The 19,398-nt window shown below is 45.4% G+C and overlaps 1 protein-coding gene across 1 annotated transcript in view; it reads left to right on the forward strand.

Moving 5' to 3' along the window:
- sano (serrano) overlaps positions 1 to 19,398 on the forward strand; it is a 939,183-nt gene that overhangs the window by 479,742 nt on the left and 440,043 nt on the right. Inside the window, exon 2 of the mRNA XM_070103246.1 lies at positions 31 to 2,455. Coding sequence (XP_069959347.1) covers positions 361 to 2,454 — 2,094 coding nt within the window. The 5' untranslated portion in view covers positions 31 to 360 and the 3' untranslated portion in view covers position 2,455. The remainder of the gene's footprint in view (positions 1 to 30; positions 2,456 to 19,398) is intronic.

The following is a 19,398-nucleotide window of genomic DNA, read 5'->3' on the forward strand; positions in this document are numbered from 1 at the left end:
ATGATTTAACTTGTAATGTTCTTGTTGCAGGTGGCGTGGGAGTTGAACGACAAGATGAGGGTGTCTCCATCGTCAGCCCTGCGTCAGGAGTCGTTAATCCTGCGTCAGGAGTCGTCAGCCCTGCACCAGGAGGAGGCAGCGTGTGCTCTGGTGTTGGGTGGCGCAGCCCCGCCTCACTAGTCTTCCACGGCCCACACCACAAACACTTCAGGTGACACAGACAAGTGGTAGACTCTTGGAGGTGCGTCCATCGTGTGGACGTGTTGAGGTCCAGTGTGGGCGTGTGGCGGTCCAGTGTGGGCGTTGTAGGGCAGGTGCGTGGGCGTGTGTAATGGTGGGGTGTGACCGTCACCCAGGAAGATGAGTTCGAGTGACGTGGGCGCAGTGGTGGGGGCGGTGCAGTGGGGGGACGAAGGTTCCTATGTGAGGGAGGTGGCCGCCCGTGGCCCTCTGCCTCAGCTGGCCAAGGTCATCAAAGGCCAGTACTTGGGCGTGGGCGTGCCTTCATTGGCCAACCCTGGCCTCGCCTCCACCCTCCTCCTGTTGTCTGCTGGCCGTGGACTACGCGTCGCTGCGCAGTGCGTCAAGTTCAAGGAAGGACGACGTGTTGTTCCCGTCGGCCCCAAGTTGATTATCCCGGAGACTTACGATGGCTTCTTCGAGATCCTTAGCGAGGACGGACGTGCTGTTCGTTGCATGGAGAGCGTCTCTGAACTAGCCAAGCGCTTTCCAGATTCTGCACTAGTCCGGGAGAACATGAAAGCATATGTTTCACGATCTGATGACGTTGAGACCATTACCGAGAAGTCTCGAGCTGTCCAGGCAGGTGAGACACTAGTTCTTGTAGGCGAAGTCATTGGCTCCAAGAACAGTGGCAAAAATCAACACCGTTTTCTACGCTGTTTCGACCAAGCAGGACAGAATGTTTATCTTCCTTATGACTCCAGAGGAAAGTTTTCAGCAATAGCTAAGGAAGACAACATTAGCGGCGTACACAGCATCCGTAACTTGCTCAACAAGCGGCTGCCTTTGATGGTCCGCATGGTGCACGGCCGGCCACCCGTCGGGGCCAAGGCTGCCGCTCAGTTTCTGCCGGAGCTCAGACTCTTCGCTGCATTTTCAGAGGAGCCGCTGGCGGCGTTACCTCTTGGAAAGGACGCGCCACTCATCTTGCTTCCTCCCGCAGCCCCGCTCAAGCTGGCACATGCCCGCAACGCTGACCACGTGGAGAAGACAAAAGAGTTTATGAGGCTGTGTGAACGTGCTACTGCCCTTCTGCAAGAAGTGGCAGACAGGATACATGTTTATGACGTCTCAATGGGCAACAAAGGTGGCATGCGGGATCCCCGCTTTTCTAACTGGCCAGACCAGAACAAGAACCGCCATAAGCATCATCACCATCACAACCACCACCGTGCTCACCACCGCACCAAGAGTCCTCCTGAGACCAAACAGTCCACAGGTGACAACGCTCCCGATGATTACGATGAAATTGATCAGATCTACGACTACGTCAGGGGTTTCGCTCCGCTGCCGAAACACATCAAATCTCCGTACGCCAGCGAGGAGCACTCCACGCCCAGCCGACGGCCGCAACCGCCACCACCAGTATCTCCAGACAGGGCTGACGTGAGACCAACGCCACCGCCCATAGAGACTATTCCAACACGTCGCGGGGACCTGAGACCCTTTGAGAAATTGTCTCCCTCTGTCCACCCAGCACTCATATCTGCTGCTCTGGATCGTGCAGCAGAGCGTAGGGTCGAGAAGCGTTCCAGGAAATCAGACGAGAAGAAATCTGGGATACAGCAGCAGCAACAGCAGCAGCAGCCGCAGCAAGTTCAGCAATTACAACAGCAGTCTCCTGGGCAGCTGTCGTCGCCTGTAACCCCGCTTCAGGAGAACAAACCCAGTAACAACAAACTTTTCGTGAAGGCTTCACAGCAACGATCACAGAAGACACGAGTGTTCAGGCACAAGAGTGCATCGCCAGTTAAGGAAGCTCTGATGGAAGTTGGAAGCCTGGGTCCAGGGAACGGCATTGGACCTGTGGGCGGCGTGGGGGGTGGGTCGTCACCATCTCCACTCTTCAAGCTCCGTTACAAGTCCCTCACAAACCTGGCTATGGATTTCGACACACTGGACTCGAGCACCTCCGGCGGAAAAGGTTCGGCAGATTCTGGTGGATCTGCAGCCATCAAGGCCAAATTACCAGAGAAGCGAAGCCGCAAGTTGACTCGGCCAAAGAGCCTGACCAACCTGGTGTGGGACGGGCGGGGAGGGCCTTCAGAGTCCCTGGGGATGAGTGGCACCGCCAGGGCGCTCCTAGAGGCTGAGAGGAAGCTGAGGCTGGAGCCAGGAGTGTACAGACATGCCAGGGAGACACCAGCCATGCTGGCTGCCACCTCCAGACTCCTCGCCTCACAGAAGAAGATAGGAACACTTTACTTATGAGGTAAGTGCTCCAACATTCCTTACCTCTCTCGTATAAGATAACATTTATGAGGTAAGTACTCAGTCATTCTTTACCCATCACCTATGAGAAGATAGGAACACTTTATGAGGTAAGTACTCCACTTAATTACTCTTTATCATGGATTTCTATATAATATACTATTATTTCTAGCTATATGCATATTGTAATGAAACTTAGAAAGTGTCAAAATACGGCTGATACCGTTCTCAAACGCCGGAATATGTATTAAAAGCAATTTCTCATCTATTTTTCTATATATGATAAGATTAGAAAAAACTTCGGTTCTTCACTCACTACCATCTTCCTCCCGCAAGAAATTAGGAGCACTACTTATGAAGTTAACATAACTCACGAAATCGTAATGACACGATTGTAAACAAACCATACCACGGGTGGGGATAGAACCCGCGGTCAGTCTCTCAAAACTCCAGACCGTCGCATTAGCCACTGGGCCATTTGTGGTCACAGTGGTGCCTGTGCTAACCTTCCTATGGTGTAGAAATATACCTAGTTGGTTGAATCTTGTGGCTAGCTGGTCTAGTGGCTAACGCGACGGTCTGGAGTTTTGAGACTAATTTATTCTCACACTAGCCCTTTAACCCTTTATCCTAGCCCTTAGGATGGTTAGGTAAGGTTTGTCAGGAAACAGGACAAGTGCTTCCTGATGGGGTCTTAGTCATATGATGACCCACAACTGGAGCTTTTGGTCATCTGACAAAGACCTTCCACTGCCTTACCCCTCCACCTTTTCAAAAATTTTGGTTGTGATTATAACTATTAGTTCTTTTATTTTTTAGGGTAGTTCTGAGGTATTTGCAGTATGCTGAGACAGGTATCATCCCACAGTCCTTAGAAACCACTGACATAATCACGTGGAATCTCAACAGTTGCATAACCAAGGACAATATGGGTTTACAACAAGTCGCTTCTGCCTCTCGTAATTGCTTGAACATTACGACATATCTGGAGTATACTTGGAGGGTGTTCCGGGGGTCAACGCCCCCGCGGCCCGGTCCATGACCAGGCCTTGAGATGGATGAGGTCCTGATCATCCAGGCTGTTACTGCTGGCCGCACGCAAACCGGCTTACGAACCAAAGCCCTGCAGGACAGGTGCTGACTTTAGGTACCTGTTCAGCTCCATCTTCAAGACAGTCAGGGGTCTATTAAAAAGGATGATGGCAACAACATTTAGTGTTCCCATCCAAGTACTAACCAAACCCAACGTTGCTTAACCTCGCTGATCAGATGAGAAGCAGTGTGTTCAACATGGTATGGCCGTCTGAGATGCAGTGGAAGACAAGCGAAATACAGACTGAGTGTTCACAAACTTTGGAAGAGCCTTTGACAAGTGTGACCAGGGGATATTAGCTCACAAAATATATGGAAAATGAATAAATGGAAAAGTGGACAGATGGATATTTAAATTTTCTAACGAATAGAAGCCAAAGTGTAATATTGACCAGAGTGAAATCTGAGGCTGCCAGTGTGAAAAATAATTCCCCAAGGCACAGTATTGACTCCCGTTCTCTTCCTCATTCTTATATCCGACATACACTACCATTAATGCACAATTCTTTAAATATTGAACATTTTTGGATCTGGAACCTATGGGAAACATTAAGAATGGAAGCAAAAAGCCAAATGAGTCTTACAGTGCTGGAAAAAGGGATCTAATCAGGTTTGATTCAAGGATGGGGAGAGCACCTTCAGCTTCTTTCATCAACTGTGTTATGTGGTTGGTTCATACATGTAACTTTAGCTTTTATTATTTGGTTTAAACCTTTGTGTTCTTATGTGTGTTTTGTTGATTTTTGTCAGAGATAATTCATTCACCGAGCCTCTTCACATGGTATAATATAGTGCACAGCAATTTTCCACCCTAGAGAAAATAACTGATCTGAAGAGTATCGTCACTGGCTTGTCATCTCTTGTTTTGAAAGTTCTAGTTATCCATCCTATTATTTATCCTTCAGTTGTGATAGTGATACTGTTGTGATCCTTGAAGGTGAGATATTCTGACATAATCACTCCCAGGTCTCTATATTAGTCTTACGCTCTATTGAGTGGTTCGAGTTTGTTTTATATTCCATTCGAATCTTTATTTCCCCAATCTTTCCATAACACACTAACTGAAACTTGTCCTCATTAAACATTATATTGTTGTCAGTGTTCCACTGGAAGACCTTATTTACATAAGGTTGGAGGTTTACTGTGTCCTCAGTCGATGTCACTCTCATTCTTGTACCATCAACTGAAGATGATACTGTGCTATGATTTGTGTCTTTGTTTATGTTTGATTTCACTTTGTTCACTCTTACACTTTGGGTTCTGTTCGTTATAAAATTAAATATCATTCTGCCTACTTTTCCAGATATTTCTTTTGCATACATTTTGTGAGTTATATTATCGTCACACTTGTCAAACACTGTGGCAAAAAACTGTGAATGTTCTCATTTTAAGTCTTCTACTGCATCCAAGACCATGGTGTTATAATTCAACATTTCAACATGCCTTCCTAGGTTGTGCAACTGTTAAGATTCCATGTGATTAGCAATCTTGCTTCTTAAGACTCGGAGATTTTGATAATGCATGACGCCTGCACTATCGGTCTATAGTTATTTTTGTGATTGCTTTACCGCCATCTTTATGGTCTTGTGTTGTCTCGGTGTTTTTAAGGACTTTGAGATTATTCTTGTGTTAGGTTTCTCCTCCACAGAAAAATGGTTTCTTGCAGGTTTTCATTATAGTTCCATGAGGCGGGACCTGGAGCAGAGTGCAGGAGCATGTAATCAGTGTTTTTTTTTCTTTTTTGAAGTCAGTGGGGGCTATTTCAGAAATTATGGAGATGCCGGCAGGGTTTTGAATCTCGTGCATGGAAAAATTCACTTCGATTGTCAGATCTTGAGACTGACTGATGGCTCACTAAAGGGAGTAATGTTGTCATCAGTGTGGGTCCCATTTCCTTTAAGCTAGAGCCCGATACTGGATGTGACCCCTACACTTAATGGTTTTAATCATTACCATAATTGTTAGTGGAGGGGTAAGCCAGTGGAAGGCCTCGGTCATATGACTGAAAGCTCCAGCTGTGCGTCATCATGTGACTAAGACTTTAACCTAATCTAATGTGGATGTGGTTGTGCCTAGTGTTTTGCATATGAGAAAAAGTATGTAGGATTTCTTTTAATATCATTCATAGCTTGTTTTTTATTTTCTCTCTCTCTCTCTCTCTCTCTCTCTCTCTCTCTCTCTCTCTCTCTCTCTCTCTCCCCTGTGTTATATTTTAAGTTTGAGTTCAGTTTTTTCTGTTTTCTTAGCCAGAGTTTATTTATTTTTTTTTTTTTTAGAAGATTTAAAGCCTTTATGAGCTTGTGTAATTCTCCGTCTTATTCTGTAGAAGGATTCCTTCTCTCGTTGTAGGTCGCATCTCTTCGTTGTTTACTTAACGATGTGTGTGTGGAACATGACTCTAGCTCCACTAAGCTCATCCTCTCCACGTGCTGCTTCAAATCCTAATTAACATTTTCTTCCCAACATATTCCAGTAAGGTGATGATTTATTTGATTCCAGTTAATGTTTTTTTTTGTTGTTGAAGTTGAATGTGTTTAATACAACCTGGTGATTGGTTGTATTTTAGTGTTGTGTGTGTGTGTTGTGTTGTGTGTTGTGTTGTGTGTGTGTTGTGTGTGTTGTGTGTGTGTTGTGTGTGTGTTGTGTGTGTTGTGTGTGTTGTGTGTGTGTGTGTGTGTGTGTGTGTGTGTGTGTGTGTGTGTTGTATGTGTGTTGTGTGTGTTGTGTGTGTGTTGTGTGTGTGTTGTGTGTGTGTTGTGTTGTGTGTGTGTTGTGTGTGTTGTGTTGTGTGTGTTGTGTGTGTTGTGTTGTGTGTTTTTGTGTTGTGTGTGTGTGTGTTGTGTGTTCTGTTGTGTGTGTGTGTGTGTGTGTGTGTGTGTGTGTTGTGTGTACTCGCCTATTTGTGGTTGCAGGGGTCGAGTCCTAGCTCCTGGCCCCGCCTCGTCACCGGTTGCTACTGGGTCCTCTCACTCCCCGCTCCATGAGCTTTATCATACCTCGTCTTAAAACTATGTATGGTTCCCGCCTCCACTACATCACTTTCTAGGCTATTCCACTGCCTGACAGCTCTATGACTGAAGAAATACTTCCTAATATATCTGACTCATCTGTGTCTTCAACTTCCAATGTGACCTCTTGTTTCTGTGTCCCCTCCCTGGAACATCCTGTCTTTGCCCACCTTGTCTATTCCGCGCAGTATTTTATATGTCGTTATCATGTCTCCCCTGACCCTCCTGTCCTCCAGTGTCGTCAGGCCGATTTCCCTTAATCTTTCTTCATAGGACATTCCCCTTAGCTCTGGAACTAACCTTGTCGCAAACCTTTGTACTTTCTCTAGTTTCTTGACGTGCTTTATCAAGTGCGGGTTCCAAACAGGTGCTGCATACTCCAGTATGGGCCTGACGTACACGGTGTACAGTGTCTTGAACGATTCCTTATTAAGGTATCAGAACGCTGTTCTCAGGTTTGCCAGGCGCCCATATGCTGCAGCAGTTACCTGGTTGATGTGTGTTTCAGGTGACATGCTCGGTGTTATACTCACCCCAAGATCTTTCTCCTTGAGCGAGGTTTGCAGTCTTTGGCCATCTAGCCTATACTCTGTCTGCGGTCTTCTTTGCCCTTCCCCTATCTACATGACTTTGCATTTGGCAGGATTAAATTCGAGAAGCCAGTTGCTGGACCAGGTGTCCAGTCTGTCCAGGTCTCTCTAAGTCCTGCCCGGTCCTCATCTGATTTAATTCTCCTCATTAACTTCACATCAACTGCAAACAAGGACACTTCTGAGTCTAACCCTTCCATCATGTCGTTCACATATACCAGAAATGGCACTGGTCCTAGGACCGACCCCTGTGGGACCCCGCTCGTCACAGGTGCCCATTGTGATACATCATGTACCATGACTCGTTGTTGCCTCCCTGTCAGGTATTCTCTGATCCATTGCAGTGCCCTTCCTGTTATATGAAACTGATCCTCTAGCTTCTGCACTAATCTCTTGAGGAACTGTGTCAAAGGCCTTCTTGCAGTCCAAGAAGATGCAATCACGCCACCCCTCTCGTGTCTTACTTCTGTTACTTTATCTTAAAACTCCAGAAGGTTTGTGACACAGGATTTTCCTTCCATGAATCCATGCTGGTTGGCGTTTATACTCTTGTTCCGTTCCAGGTGCTCTACCACTCTCCTCCTGATAATCTTCTCCATAACTTTGCATACTATACACGTCAGTGACACAGGTCTATAGTTTAGTGCCTCTTTTCTGTCTCCTTTTTTAAAAATGGGAACTACATTTGCCGTCTTCCATACCTCAGGTAGTTGCCCAGTTTCCAGGGACGTGTTGAAGATTGTGGTAAGTGGCACACACAACATATCCGCTCCCTCTCTAAGGACCCACGGGGAGATGTCCGGTCCCATTGCCTTTGAGGTATCGATGTCCCTTGCAGTTTCTTCACCTCATTTGTTTGTATGTCATCCAATACTTGTTGGTATATTCCTTGCTGGTGTCCCCATCTGGTCTATCCCCCGAGAGGCCTTCCTGTCTCCACTTTAAATACTTCCTTAAATCTCATGTTGAGCTCCTCACATACCTCTTGATCGTTTCTTGCGAGTTCTCCACCTTCTTTCCTCAGCCTTATCACCTGGTCTTTGACTGTTGTCTTCCTCCTAATGTGGCTATACAGCAGTTTCGGGTCAGACTTGACTTTCGATGCTATGTCGTTTTCCTACTGTCGCTGGGCCTCCCTCCTTATCTGTGTGTACCCATTTCTGGCTCTTCTACTAATCTCCTTATTTTCCTGGGTCCTTTGCCTCCTGTACCTTTTCCATTCTCTGGTGCACTTAGTTTTTGCCTCCCTACACCTTCGGGTAAACCAAGGACTCGCTTTGGTCTTCCTATTATTTCTGTTTCCCTTGGGAACAAACCTTTCCTCTGCCTTCTTGCACTTTGTTGCTACATATTCCATCATCTCATTTACTGATTTTCCTACCAGGTCTCTGTCCCACTGAACCTCCTGCAGGAAGCTCCTCATACCTGTGTAGTCCCCCTTTTTGTAGTTTGGCTTTTCCCATTCAGTTCCTGTTTCCTTCTCCACTTGTAGCTCTACTATATAATCAAAACTCAGAACCACGTGATCGCTAGCTCCAAGGGGCCTCTCGTAAGTGATGTCCTCAATGTCCGAATTGCTCAGGGTGAACACAAGATCCATTCTTGATGGCTCATCCTCGCTCTCTCTCTGGTAGTGTCCCTGACATGTTGATGCATGAGGTTTTCAAGTACCACGTCCATCATCTTGGCTCTCCATGTTTCGGGATGCCCATGTGGCTCCAGGTTTTCCCAGTCGATCTCCCTGTGGTTGAAATCGCCCATTACCAGTAACTTTGCTCTGCTCGAGTGAGCTCTTCTTGCCACCTCAGCCAGTGTGTCCACCATCGCCCTGTTGTTTTCTTCGTACTCCTCTCTTGGCCTCCTGCAGTTCTGTGGTGGGTTATACATCACTCCAATGACTACTTTATGTTCTCCACTGAGAGTCAGTGAGGTCAGTGGTCAAGTGCGGTCATACCGGTAAGCTCTTGGGAGTTAGCGTGGGCTGTTACCCATACCATGGCTTGTTGTAGTGCTTTAGAATCCCAGGTTTGTGTGTTGAAGAAGGAGATTCTTCTACTTCAGGAGGAAAATAGGAAGCTGAAGCTTTGCATAGATGAGTTTGGGAGCGAGTGTGAGAAGGATTTAGCTTGTAAGGTAGGAATGGTCGCCAGCAGTGATAGTGGCAGCCGCTTTAAGTGGCAAATGGTTCACAGTTCAGGAAGAAGGAAGATGAGAGTTAATAGAGAAGATGTGAAGGTAGGAAATCGATTCTCTGTTCTCCAAGACGAGTGTACTTCAGTGGTTAGTGAGGTTGAAGGTACCACTGATTCCCCTGCTAAACAAGGTAAGAATATTTAATAGAAGGCGATTCTCAGGCAAGATATATGGACCGTGCATTTTGTAATAGAGACAGACAGGTCCGACAGAGAGTGTGTCTTCCTGGAGCTGGTGTTGGCGACATAGTCAGCAGGTTGGATAATAATATGGCAGGTAATGGGAACAAGCCCATTATCTCTCTTAGTGCTGGGGGTAATGACATTGGGAAGGGCAGGAGAGAGGAGCTGCTGGATAAGTACAGGTCAGCCATAGAAGTAGTTAGGTCTAAGGGAGGGATCCCAGTCATATGTAGCATTTTGCCTAGAAAGGGAGTGGGCAATGAATGGATGTCTAGGGCAATTGGTATAAATCGCTGGCTAGACAGGTACTGCAAGGATCTTGCAATCCCATTCATTGATAACTGGGACCTTTTCTTTGACAAACGTGATATGTATGCAAGGGATGGGGTTCATCTCTCTGAGGATGGAGTGGTTGCATTAGCCAATTTGATTGAGAGGGTAATTGATGACTTGTCTAGGAATTTAAACTGATAGATTATAGAGGTATGGGTGTTTGTGGGAAACAATCAGGCTTCAGCATTAGGGTTAAAAGCAGCAGTTATTACCGGGATACCTCAGGGATATGTTTAAAAGACAATATTCAAAATAAAGTTGCTAGTAATGGCAAATCAATTGAACAACAAACAAAGAGAGATAGTAGAGGGCAACGAGTGATTAGCTCCCTTAAAGTTTACTATACAAATAGTAGGAGTCTAAGAAATAAGATAGATGAACTAAAATTACTTGCAAGTGTAGGTAATATAGATATTATTGGTATAACAGAGACCTGGTTCAACCTGAAAGATAGAGAAATGCCTTCTGAATGCAACATACAGGGTTATAAACTATTCCACACTGATAGGGTCAACATGAAGGGTGGTGGAGTGGCGATGTATGTCAGAGAAAATTTAAATTGTTGTCTTAGACATGATAGAAGATTAGAAACATCGAACACAGAATCTGTTTGGCTACAGTTTCTCGAGGGACGTGACAAATTAATTTTGGGTGTGATTTATAGGCCCCCAAACCTTGATAGGGAGTGCAGTAAGTTGTTATGGGACGAAAATCATAAGGCATCTAGATATGAAAATGTTGTGATAATGGGAGATTTTAACTTTAGACAAATTGATTGGAACAATATGACAGGAAATCTTGAGTCTAGTGACTTTCTTGATACGGTTCAGGATTGCTTTTAAGAACAGGTTGTGACAGAACCAACTAGAGGAAACAATCTGTTTGACTTAGTTCTTGCCAACAAAGATTCACTAATTAATAATCTTGAGGTTAATGATGAGCTTGGGGAAAGTGATCACAAATCACTTAGTTTCAATATATCATGGAATTACCCAGATAACTGCAATCAAATCTCTGTCCCAGATTTTCGCTTGGCCGACTTCATGGGACTGAAAAATTACTTGGGTGGGCTAAATTGGGATGTCCTGACTACGGGTCAGGTAGGTGATCTTGCTTGCCAATATGACGTTTTTCAGAGCATAGTTCTAGCTGCCCAGACAACTTTTGTTCCGAGTAGGGAAATTAGATCTAACAAAAATGATCGCAAATAGATGAACAATAGATTAAAACATCTCATTGGTCAAAAGAGAGGCATATATAGGCTTATCAAAAGAGGGGATGGGCAGTTAAGAAATCAATATATTCAATTAAAGAGAGAAATAAAGAAAGGAATAAGAAAAGCAAAAAGGGATTATGAGGCTAAGGTCGCAAGGGATTCAAAGACTAACCCAAAAGGGTTCTTTCGGGTATACAGAAGTAAGATTAGGGACAAGATTGGCCCACTGAAGAGTAACTCTGGTCAGATCACTGACAGTGATAAGGATATGTGTGAAATTCTAAATACCTACTTCCTCTCAGTTTTCACCCAGGAAAATACTAGTGATATTCCTGAAATAATAGATTACGTAGAACAGGATGATAATAAACTATGTACGATTGCGGTAACTAGTGACATGGTCCTCAGACAAATAGAGAAACTAAAACCTTAGAAACCCCCAGGTCCTGATGAACTGTTTGCAAGGGTGTTAAAGGAATGTAAAGAGGAACTTAGCATACCTTTGGCTAATCTTTTTAACATATCACTACAAACTGGCATAGTGCCTGATAAGTGGAAAATGGCAAATGTAATACCTATTTAGAAGGCAGGTGACAGGTCCTTGGCTTCGAACTATAGACCAATAAGCCTTTCCTCCATAGTGGGAAAATTTATGGAATCAATACTTGCCGAAGCAATTCGTAGCCATCTTGACAGGCACAGATTGATTAATGATTCTCAACACGGTTTTACAAAGGGGCGTTCCTGTCTTAGGAATTTACTAACTTTTTTCACTAAGGTGTTTGAGGAGGTAGATCGTGGTAATGAATATGATATTGTGTATATGGACTTCAGTAAGGCTTTCGATAGAGTTCCACACCAGAGGCTATTGAGGAAACTTAGGGCACACGGAATAGGAGGAGAAATTTTTTCCTGGGTAGAGGCATGGTTGACAAATAGGCAGCAGAGAGTTTGCATAAATGGGGAGAAATCAGAATGGGGGCACGTCACAAGCGGTGTTCCTCAGGGGTCAGTGTTGGGCCCGTTGTTGTTCACAATTTACATAAACGACATGAATGAGGGAATAAATAGCGACATTAGCAAATTTGCTGATGACACCAAAATAGACCGTCCAATTCATTCTAATGAGGACATTAGAGCACTCCAGGATGATTTGAATAGACTGACGCAATGGTCGGAGAAGTGGCAGATGCAGTTTAAAATTGACAAATGCAAAGTTCTAAATGTTGGACAGTTAAATAACCATGCCACATATAAACTAAATAATGTAGATCTTAATACTACCGATTGCGAAAAGGATTTAGATCTGGTTAGCACTAATCTAAAACCAAGACAACAGTGCATTAGTGTTCGCAATAAAGCTAACAGAATTCTTGGCTTCATATCTAGAAGTATAAATTATAGAGGTCCTCAGGTTGTTCTTCAACTCTATATATCCTTGGTTAGGCCTCATTTAGGCCATGCTGCTCAGTTCTGGTAACTGTATTACAGAATGGATATAAATGCTCTGGAAAACGTACAAAGGAGGATGACAAAGATGATCCCATGTATCAGAAATCTTCCCTATGAGGATAGACTGAAGGCCCTGAATCTGCACTCTCTCGAAAGACGTAGAATTAGGGGGGATATGATCGAGGTGTATAAATGGAAAACAGGAATAAATAAAGGGGATGTAAATAGCATGCTGAAAATTTCCAGCCAAGACAGGACTCGCAGCAATGGTTTCAAGTTGGAAAAATTCAGATTCAGGAAGGATATAGGAAAGTACTGGTTTGGTAATAGGGTTGTGGATGAGTGGAACAAACTCCCGAGCTCAGTTATTGAGGCTAGAACGTTGTGTAGTTTTAAAAATAGGTTAGATAAATACATGAGTGGGTGTGGGTGGGTGTGAGTTGGACTTGACTAGCTTGTGCTGCTGGGTCTGGTACAGTGCTCCATCCTTGAGTGGGGATGACCAGACTGGGTGGGTCATTGGGATAATCCGGGGGTGGGTCATTGGTCTAATCCGGGGGGGGGACATGGACCTGCTCTACATGGGTCAGTAGGCCTGTTGCAGTGTTCCCTCTTTCTTATGTTCTTATGTACTATGTAATCTCTTTCTCCAACCACGTCCATGCCTTCCATTTCCTCAAATCCCCATCGGTTTCTTATGAGCAGTGCAACTCCTCCTCCCCCTCTACTCCTCCTATCTTTTCTCAGGATCTGATATCCTGGTGGGAAGATTGCGTCTGTTATTGTCTCAGCGAGTTTTGTTTCTGTGACTGCTATGATGTCTGGGGATTTCTCACTGATTCTTTCGTGCCACTCCTCATGTTTATTCGTTATTCCGTCCGCGTTTGTGTACCAAACTTTCAGCTTCTTTTCTATCACTGTGGTCCTACAAGAATATTGGGGTTGTGTGTGTGTGTGTGTGTGTGTGTGTGTGTGTGTGTGTGTGTGTGTGTGTGTGTGTGTGTGTGTGTTGTGTGTGTGTGTGTTTGTGTGTTGAGTGTGTGTTGTGTGTGTAGTGTGTGTGTGTGTGTAGTGTGTGTGTTGTGTGTGTTTTGTGTTGTGTGTGTTTGTGTGTGTTGTGTGTGTTTTGTGTTGTGTGTGTTTGTGTGTTTTGTGTGTGTGTGTGTGTGTGTGTGTGTGTGTAGTGTGTGTGTTGTGTGTGTGTGTGTTGTATGTGTGGTGTGTGTGTGTGTAGTGTGTGTGTGTGTGTGTGTGTGTGTGTGTGTGTGTGTGTGTAGTGTGTAGTGTGTGTAGTGTGTAGTGTGTGTGTGTGTGTAGTGTGTTGTGTGTGTAGTGTGTGTGTGTGTGTAGTGTGTTATGTGTGTAGTGTGTTGTGTGTGTGTATAGTGTGTGTATAGTGTGTGTAGTGTGTTGTGTAGTGTGTGTGTGTAGTGTGTGTGTGTAGTGTGTGTGTGTGTGTGTAGTGTGTGTGTGTAGTGTGTGTGTGTGTGTGTGTAGTGTGTGTGTGTAGTGTGTGTGTAGTGTGTGTGGTGTGTTGTGTAGGTGTGTAGTGTGTGTGTGTAGTGTGTGTGTAGTGTGCGTGTGTAGTATGTGTGTAGTGTGTGTGGTGTGTAGTGCGCGTGTAGTGTGCGTGTGTGTGTGTGTGTGTGTGTATGTGTGTGTGTGTTGTGTGTGTGTAGTGTGCGTGTGTTAGTTACCATTTTGTCCTAGGCACATGTCGATTAGACACTAGGCCTGTTGTGTGTGTGTAGGTGTGTGTTTGTGTGTGTGTGTGTGTGTGTGTGTGTGTGTGTGTGTGTGTGTGTGTGTGTGTGTGTGTGTGTGTGTGTGTGTGTGTGTGTGTGTGTTAGTTACCATTTGGTCCTAGGCACATGTCGATTAGACACTAGGCCTGATGTGTGTGTACTCACCTATTTGTGGTTGCAGGGGTCGATTCTTAGCTCCTGGCCCCGCCTCTTCACAGGTTGCTACTGGGCCCTCTCTCTCCCCGCTCCATGAGCTTTATCAAACCTCGTCTTAAAACTGTGTATGGTTCCTGCCTCCACTACGTCATTTTCTAGGCTATTCCACTGCCTTACAATTCTATGACTGAAAAAATACTTCCTACTATCTCTCTGACTCATTTTGTGTCTTCAACTTCCAATTGTGGCCTCTTGTTTCTGTGTCCCCTCCCTGGAACATCCTGTCTTTGTCCACCTTGTCTATTCCACGCAGTATTTTATATGTCGTTATCATGTCTCCCCTGACCCTCCTGTCCTCCGGTGTCGTCAGGCCGATTTCCCTTAATCTTTCTTCATAGGACATTCCCCTTAGCTCTGGAACTAACCTTGTCACAAACCTTTGTACTTTCTCTAGTTTCTTGACGTGCTTTATCAAGTGCGGGTTCCAAACAGGTGCTGCATACTCCAGTATGGGCCTGACATACACGGTGTACAGTGTCTTGAATGATGTGTGTGTGTGTGTGTGTGTGTGTGTGTGTGTGTGTGTGTGTGTGTGTGTGTGTGTGTGTAGTGTGTGTGTGTGTGTGTGTGTGTAGTGTGTGTGTGTGTGTAGTGTGTGTGTGTAGTGTGTGTGTGTGTGTGTGTGTGTGTAGTGTGCGTGTGTAGTGTGTGCGTGTGTAGTGTGTGTGTGCGTGTGTAGTGTGCGTGTGTAGTGTGTGTGTAGTGTGTGTGTGTGTGTAGTGTGCGTGTGTAGTGTGTGTGTAGTGTGCGTGTGTAGTGTGTGTGTGTGTGTAGTGTGCGTGTGTAGTGTGTGTGTGTGTGTAGTGTGCGTGTGTAGTGTGTGTGTGTGTGTGTGTAGTGTGTGTAGTGTGTGTGTGTGTGTAGTGTGTGTGTGTGTGTGTGTGTATTGTGTTGTTTGTGTGTGTGTAGTGTGCGTGTGTAGTGTGTGTGTGTGTGTGTGTGTGTGTGTAGTGTATGTGTGTGTATGTGTGTAATGTGTGTGTATGTGTGTAGTGTGTGTGTGTAGTGTGTATGTGTGTGTGTGTGTGTAGTGTGTGTGTGTGTGTAGTGTGTGTGTAGTGTGTATGTAGTGTGTGTGTGTGTGTAGTGTGTGTGTAGTGTGTGTGTGTGTGTGTGTGTGTAGTGTGTGTGTGTGTGTAGTATGTGTGTGTGTGTGTGTAGTATGTGTGTGTGTGTGTGTGTCTGTGTGTGTAGTATGTGTGTGTGTGTGTGTGTGTGTGTGTGTGTGTGTGTGTGTGTGTATTTAGTGTGTGTGTAGTATGTGTGTGTGTAGTGTGTGGTGTGTAGTGTGTGTGTGTGTAGTGTGTGTGTGTGTGTGTAGTGTGTGTGTGTGTGTAGTGTGTGTGTGTAGTATGTGTGTGGAGGTTCGAACCTCTGTTACGTTGTGATCTGAATTAGTTGTTTGTGACATTATGTACCGCACCAGTCCTCGTTATAAGTGAATATAAGGTCAAGGGTATTTAGTCTGGTCAGTTCAGCTATTATCTGGCTGAAGGTGAATATATTGCAGTGTTAATAGTTCACCTGTGTGAGACTGTTCAACTGAACTGGCCTCCACAACCACTATATATAATATTGTAACCACGAACAAGTGAGGCAGGCTAAAACATCACGGATTCTATATTCTCTTGTTTCACTGAACTGGCTCCTGGGACTGTCTCTGCTACGTTGAACTGGCTCCTGGGATTCTCTCTGCTATATTGAACTGGCTCCTGGGATTGTCTCTGCTACATTGATGTGGCTCCTGGGATTCTCTCCTACATTGAACTGGGTCCTGGGATTGTCTCTGCTACATTGAACTGGCTCTTGGGATTGTCTCTGCTACATTGAACTGGCTCCTGGATTCCTGGGATTGTCTCTTCTACATTGAACTGGCTCCTGGGATTCTCTGCTACATTGAACTGGCTTCTGGGATTGTGTCTGCTACATTGATGTGGCTCCTGGGATTCTCTGCTACATTGAACTGGCTCCTGGGATTATCTCTGCTACATTGATGTGGCTCCTGGGATTCTCTCCTACATTGAACTGGCTCCTGGGATTCTCTCTGCTATATTGAACTGGCTCCTGGGATTGTCTCTGCTACGTTGAACTGGCTCCTGGGACTGTCTCTGCTACGTTGAACTGGCTCCTGGGACTGTCTCTGCTACATTGAACTGGCTCCTGGGCTTGCCTCTGCTGCATTTAACTGGCTCCTGGGATTGTGTCTGCTACACTGAACTGGCTCCTGGGATTGTCTCTGCTGCATTAAACTGGCTTCTGAGATTCTCTGCTACATTGAACTGGCTCTTGGGATTGTGTCTGCTACATTTAACTGGCTCCTGGGATTGTGTCTGCTGCATTTAACTGGCTCCTGGGATTGTCTGCTACATTGAACTGGCTTCTGGGATTGTCTCTGCTACATTGAACTGGCTCCTGGGATTGTCTCTGCTACATTGAACTGGCTCCTGGGATTGTCTCTCCTACGTTGAACTGGCTTCTGGGATTCTCTCTGCTATATTGAACTGGCTCCTGGGATTGTTTCTGCTGCATTTAACTGGCTCCTGGGATTGTGTCTGCTACATTGAACTGGCTCCTGGGATTGTCTCTGCTACATTGAACTGGCTCCTGGGATTGTCTCTCCTACGTTGAACTGGCTCCTGGGATTCTCTCTGCTATATTGAACTGGCTCCTGGGATTCTCTGCTACATTGAACTGGCTCCTGGGATTGTCTCTGCTGCATTGATGTGGCTCCTGGGATTCTCTCCTACATTGAACTGACTCGTGGGATTCTCTCTGCTACAATACCTGGAGTTTACCTGGAGAGAGTTCCGGGGGTCAACGCCCCCGCGGCCCGGTCTGTTACCAGGCCTCCTGGTGGATCAGAGCCTGATCAACCAGGCTGTTACTGCTGGCTCCACGCAAACCAACGTACGAGCCACAGCCCGGCTGGTCAGGAACCGACTTTAGGTGCTTGTCCAGTGCCAGCTTGAAGACTGCCAGGGGTCTGTTGGTAATCCCCCTTATGTATGCTGGGAGGCAGTTGAACAGTCTCGGGCCCCTGACACTTATTGTATGGTCTCTTAACGTGCTAGTGACACCCCTGCTTTTCATTGGGGGGATGTTGCATCGTCTGCCAAGTCTTTTGCTTTCGTAGTGAGTGATTTTCGTGTGCAAGTTCGGTACTAGTCCCTCTAGGATTTTCCAGGTGTTTATAATCATGTATCTCTCCCGCCTGCGTTCCAGCGACTACAGGTTTAGGAACCTCAAGCGCTCCCAGTAATTGAGGTGTTTTATCTCCGTTACGCGCGCCGTGAAGGCTCTCTGTACATTTTCTAGGTCAGCAATTTCACCTGCCTTGAAAGGTGCTGTTAGTGTGCAGCAATATTCCAGCCTAGATAGAACAAGTGACCTGAAGAGTGTCATCATGGGCTTGGCCTCCCTAGTTTTGAAGGTTCTCATTATCCATCCTGTCATTTTTCTAGCAGATGCGATTGATACAATGTTATGGTCCTTGAAGGTGAGATCCTCCGACATGATCACTCCCAGGTCTTTGACGTTGGTGTTTCGCTCTATTTTGTGGCCAGAATTTGTTTTGTACTCTGATGAAGATTTAATTTCCTCATGTTTACCATATCTGAGTAATTGAAATTTCTCATCGTTGAACTTCATATTGTTTTCTACAGCCCACTGAAAGATTTGGTTGATGTCAGCCTGGAGCCTTGCAGTGTCTACAATGGAGGACACTGTCATGCAGATTCGGGTGTCATCTGCAAAGGAAGACACGGTGCTGTGGCTGACATCCTTGTCTGTGTCGGATATGAGGATGAGGAACAAGATGGGAGCGAGTACTGTGCCTTGTGGAACAGATCTTTTCACCGTAGCTGCCTCGGACTTTACTCTGTTGACTACTACTCTCTGTGTTCTCCTTCTCGATACTCTTCTTGGCTAACATGTCAACTTTATCATGAAGGAGTAATCCAATGTGTGATGGGATCCATAGCAATTGTACATTAATTCCTTTGTCCCTAATTTTTGAGTATCTATACCTGGCTTCCCCAATGAACATGTTGTTGGAGTCATTATATGAGCCAAGAGCCTTCAATGATCGACCGACTTTTCCAGTTATTTCTTTAGCACGCATTTTGTGCTATATTACGCCATGGTCACACTTGTCGAAGGCTTTTGCAAAGTCTGTATATATTACATCTGCATTCTTTTTGTCTTCTAGTGCATCTAGGACCTTGTCATAGTGATCCAATAGTTGAGACAGACAGGAGCGACCTGTTCGAAACCCATGTTGCCCTGGGTTGTGTAGCTGATGGGTTTCTAGATGGGTGGTGATGTTGCTTCTTAGGACCCTTTCAAAGATTTTTATGATATGGGATGTTAGTGCTATCGGTCTGTAGTTCTTTGCTGTTGCTTTACTGCCCCGTTTGTGGAGTGGGGCTATGTCTGTTGTTTTTAGTAACTGTGGGACGACCCCCGTGTCCATGCTCCCTCTCCATAGGATGGAAAAGGCTCGTGATAGGGGCTTCTTGCAGTTCTTGATGAACACGGAGTTCCATGAGTCTGGCCCTGGGGCAGAGTGCATGGGCATGTCATTTTTCGCCTGTTCGAAGTCATTTGGCGTCAGGATAACATCGGATAGGCTTGTGTTAACCAAATTCTGTGGCTCTCTCATAAATTAATTTTGATCTTCGACTCTGTCTGGTTAGCGGCTTGCTAAAAACTGAGTCATATTGGGACTTGAGTAGCTCACTCATTTCCTTGCTGTCATCTGTGTAGGACCCATCTTGTTTAAGTAGGGGCCCAATAATGGACGTTGTTCTCGACTTTGATTTGGCATAGGAGAAGAAATACTTTGGGTTTCTTTCGATTTCATTTATGGCTTTTAGTTCTTCCCGCGATTCCTGACTCCTATAAGATTCTTTTAGCTTA

Source organism: Cherax quadricarinatus, chromosome 85 (genome assembly GCF_038502225.1).
Source record: "Cherax quadricarinatus isolate ZL_2023a chromosome 85, ASM3850222v1, whole genome shotgun sequence".
Lineage (NCBI taxonomy): Eukaryota > Metazoa > Arthropoda > Malacostraca > Decapoda > Parastacidae > Cherax > Cherax quadricarinatus.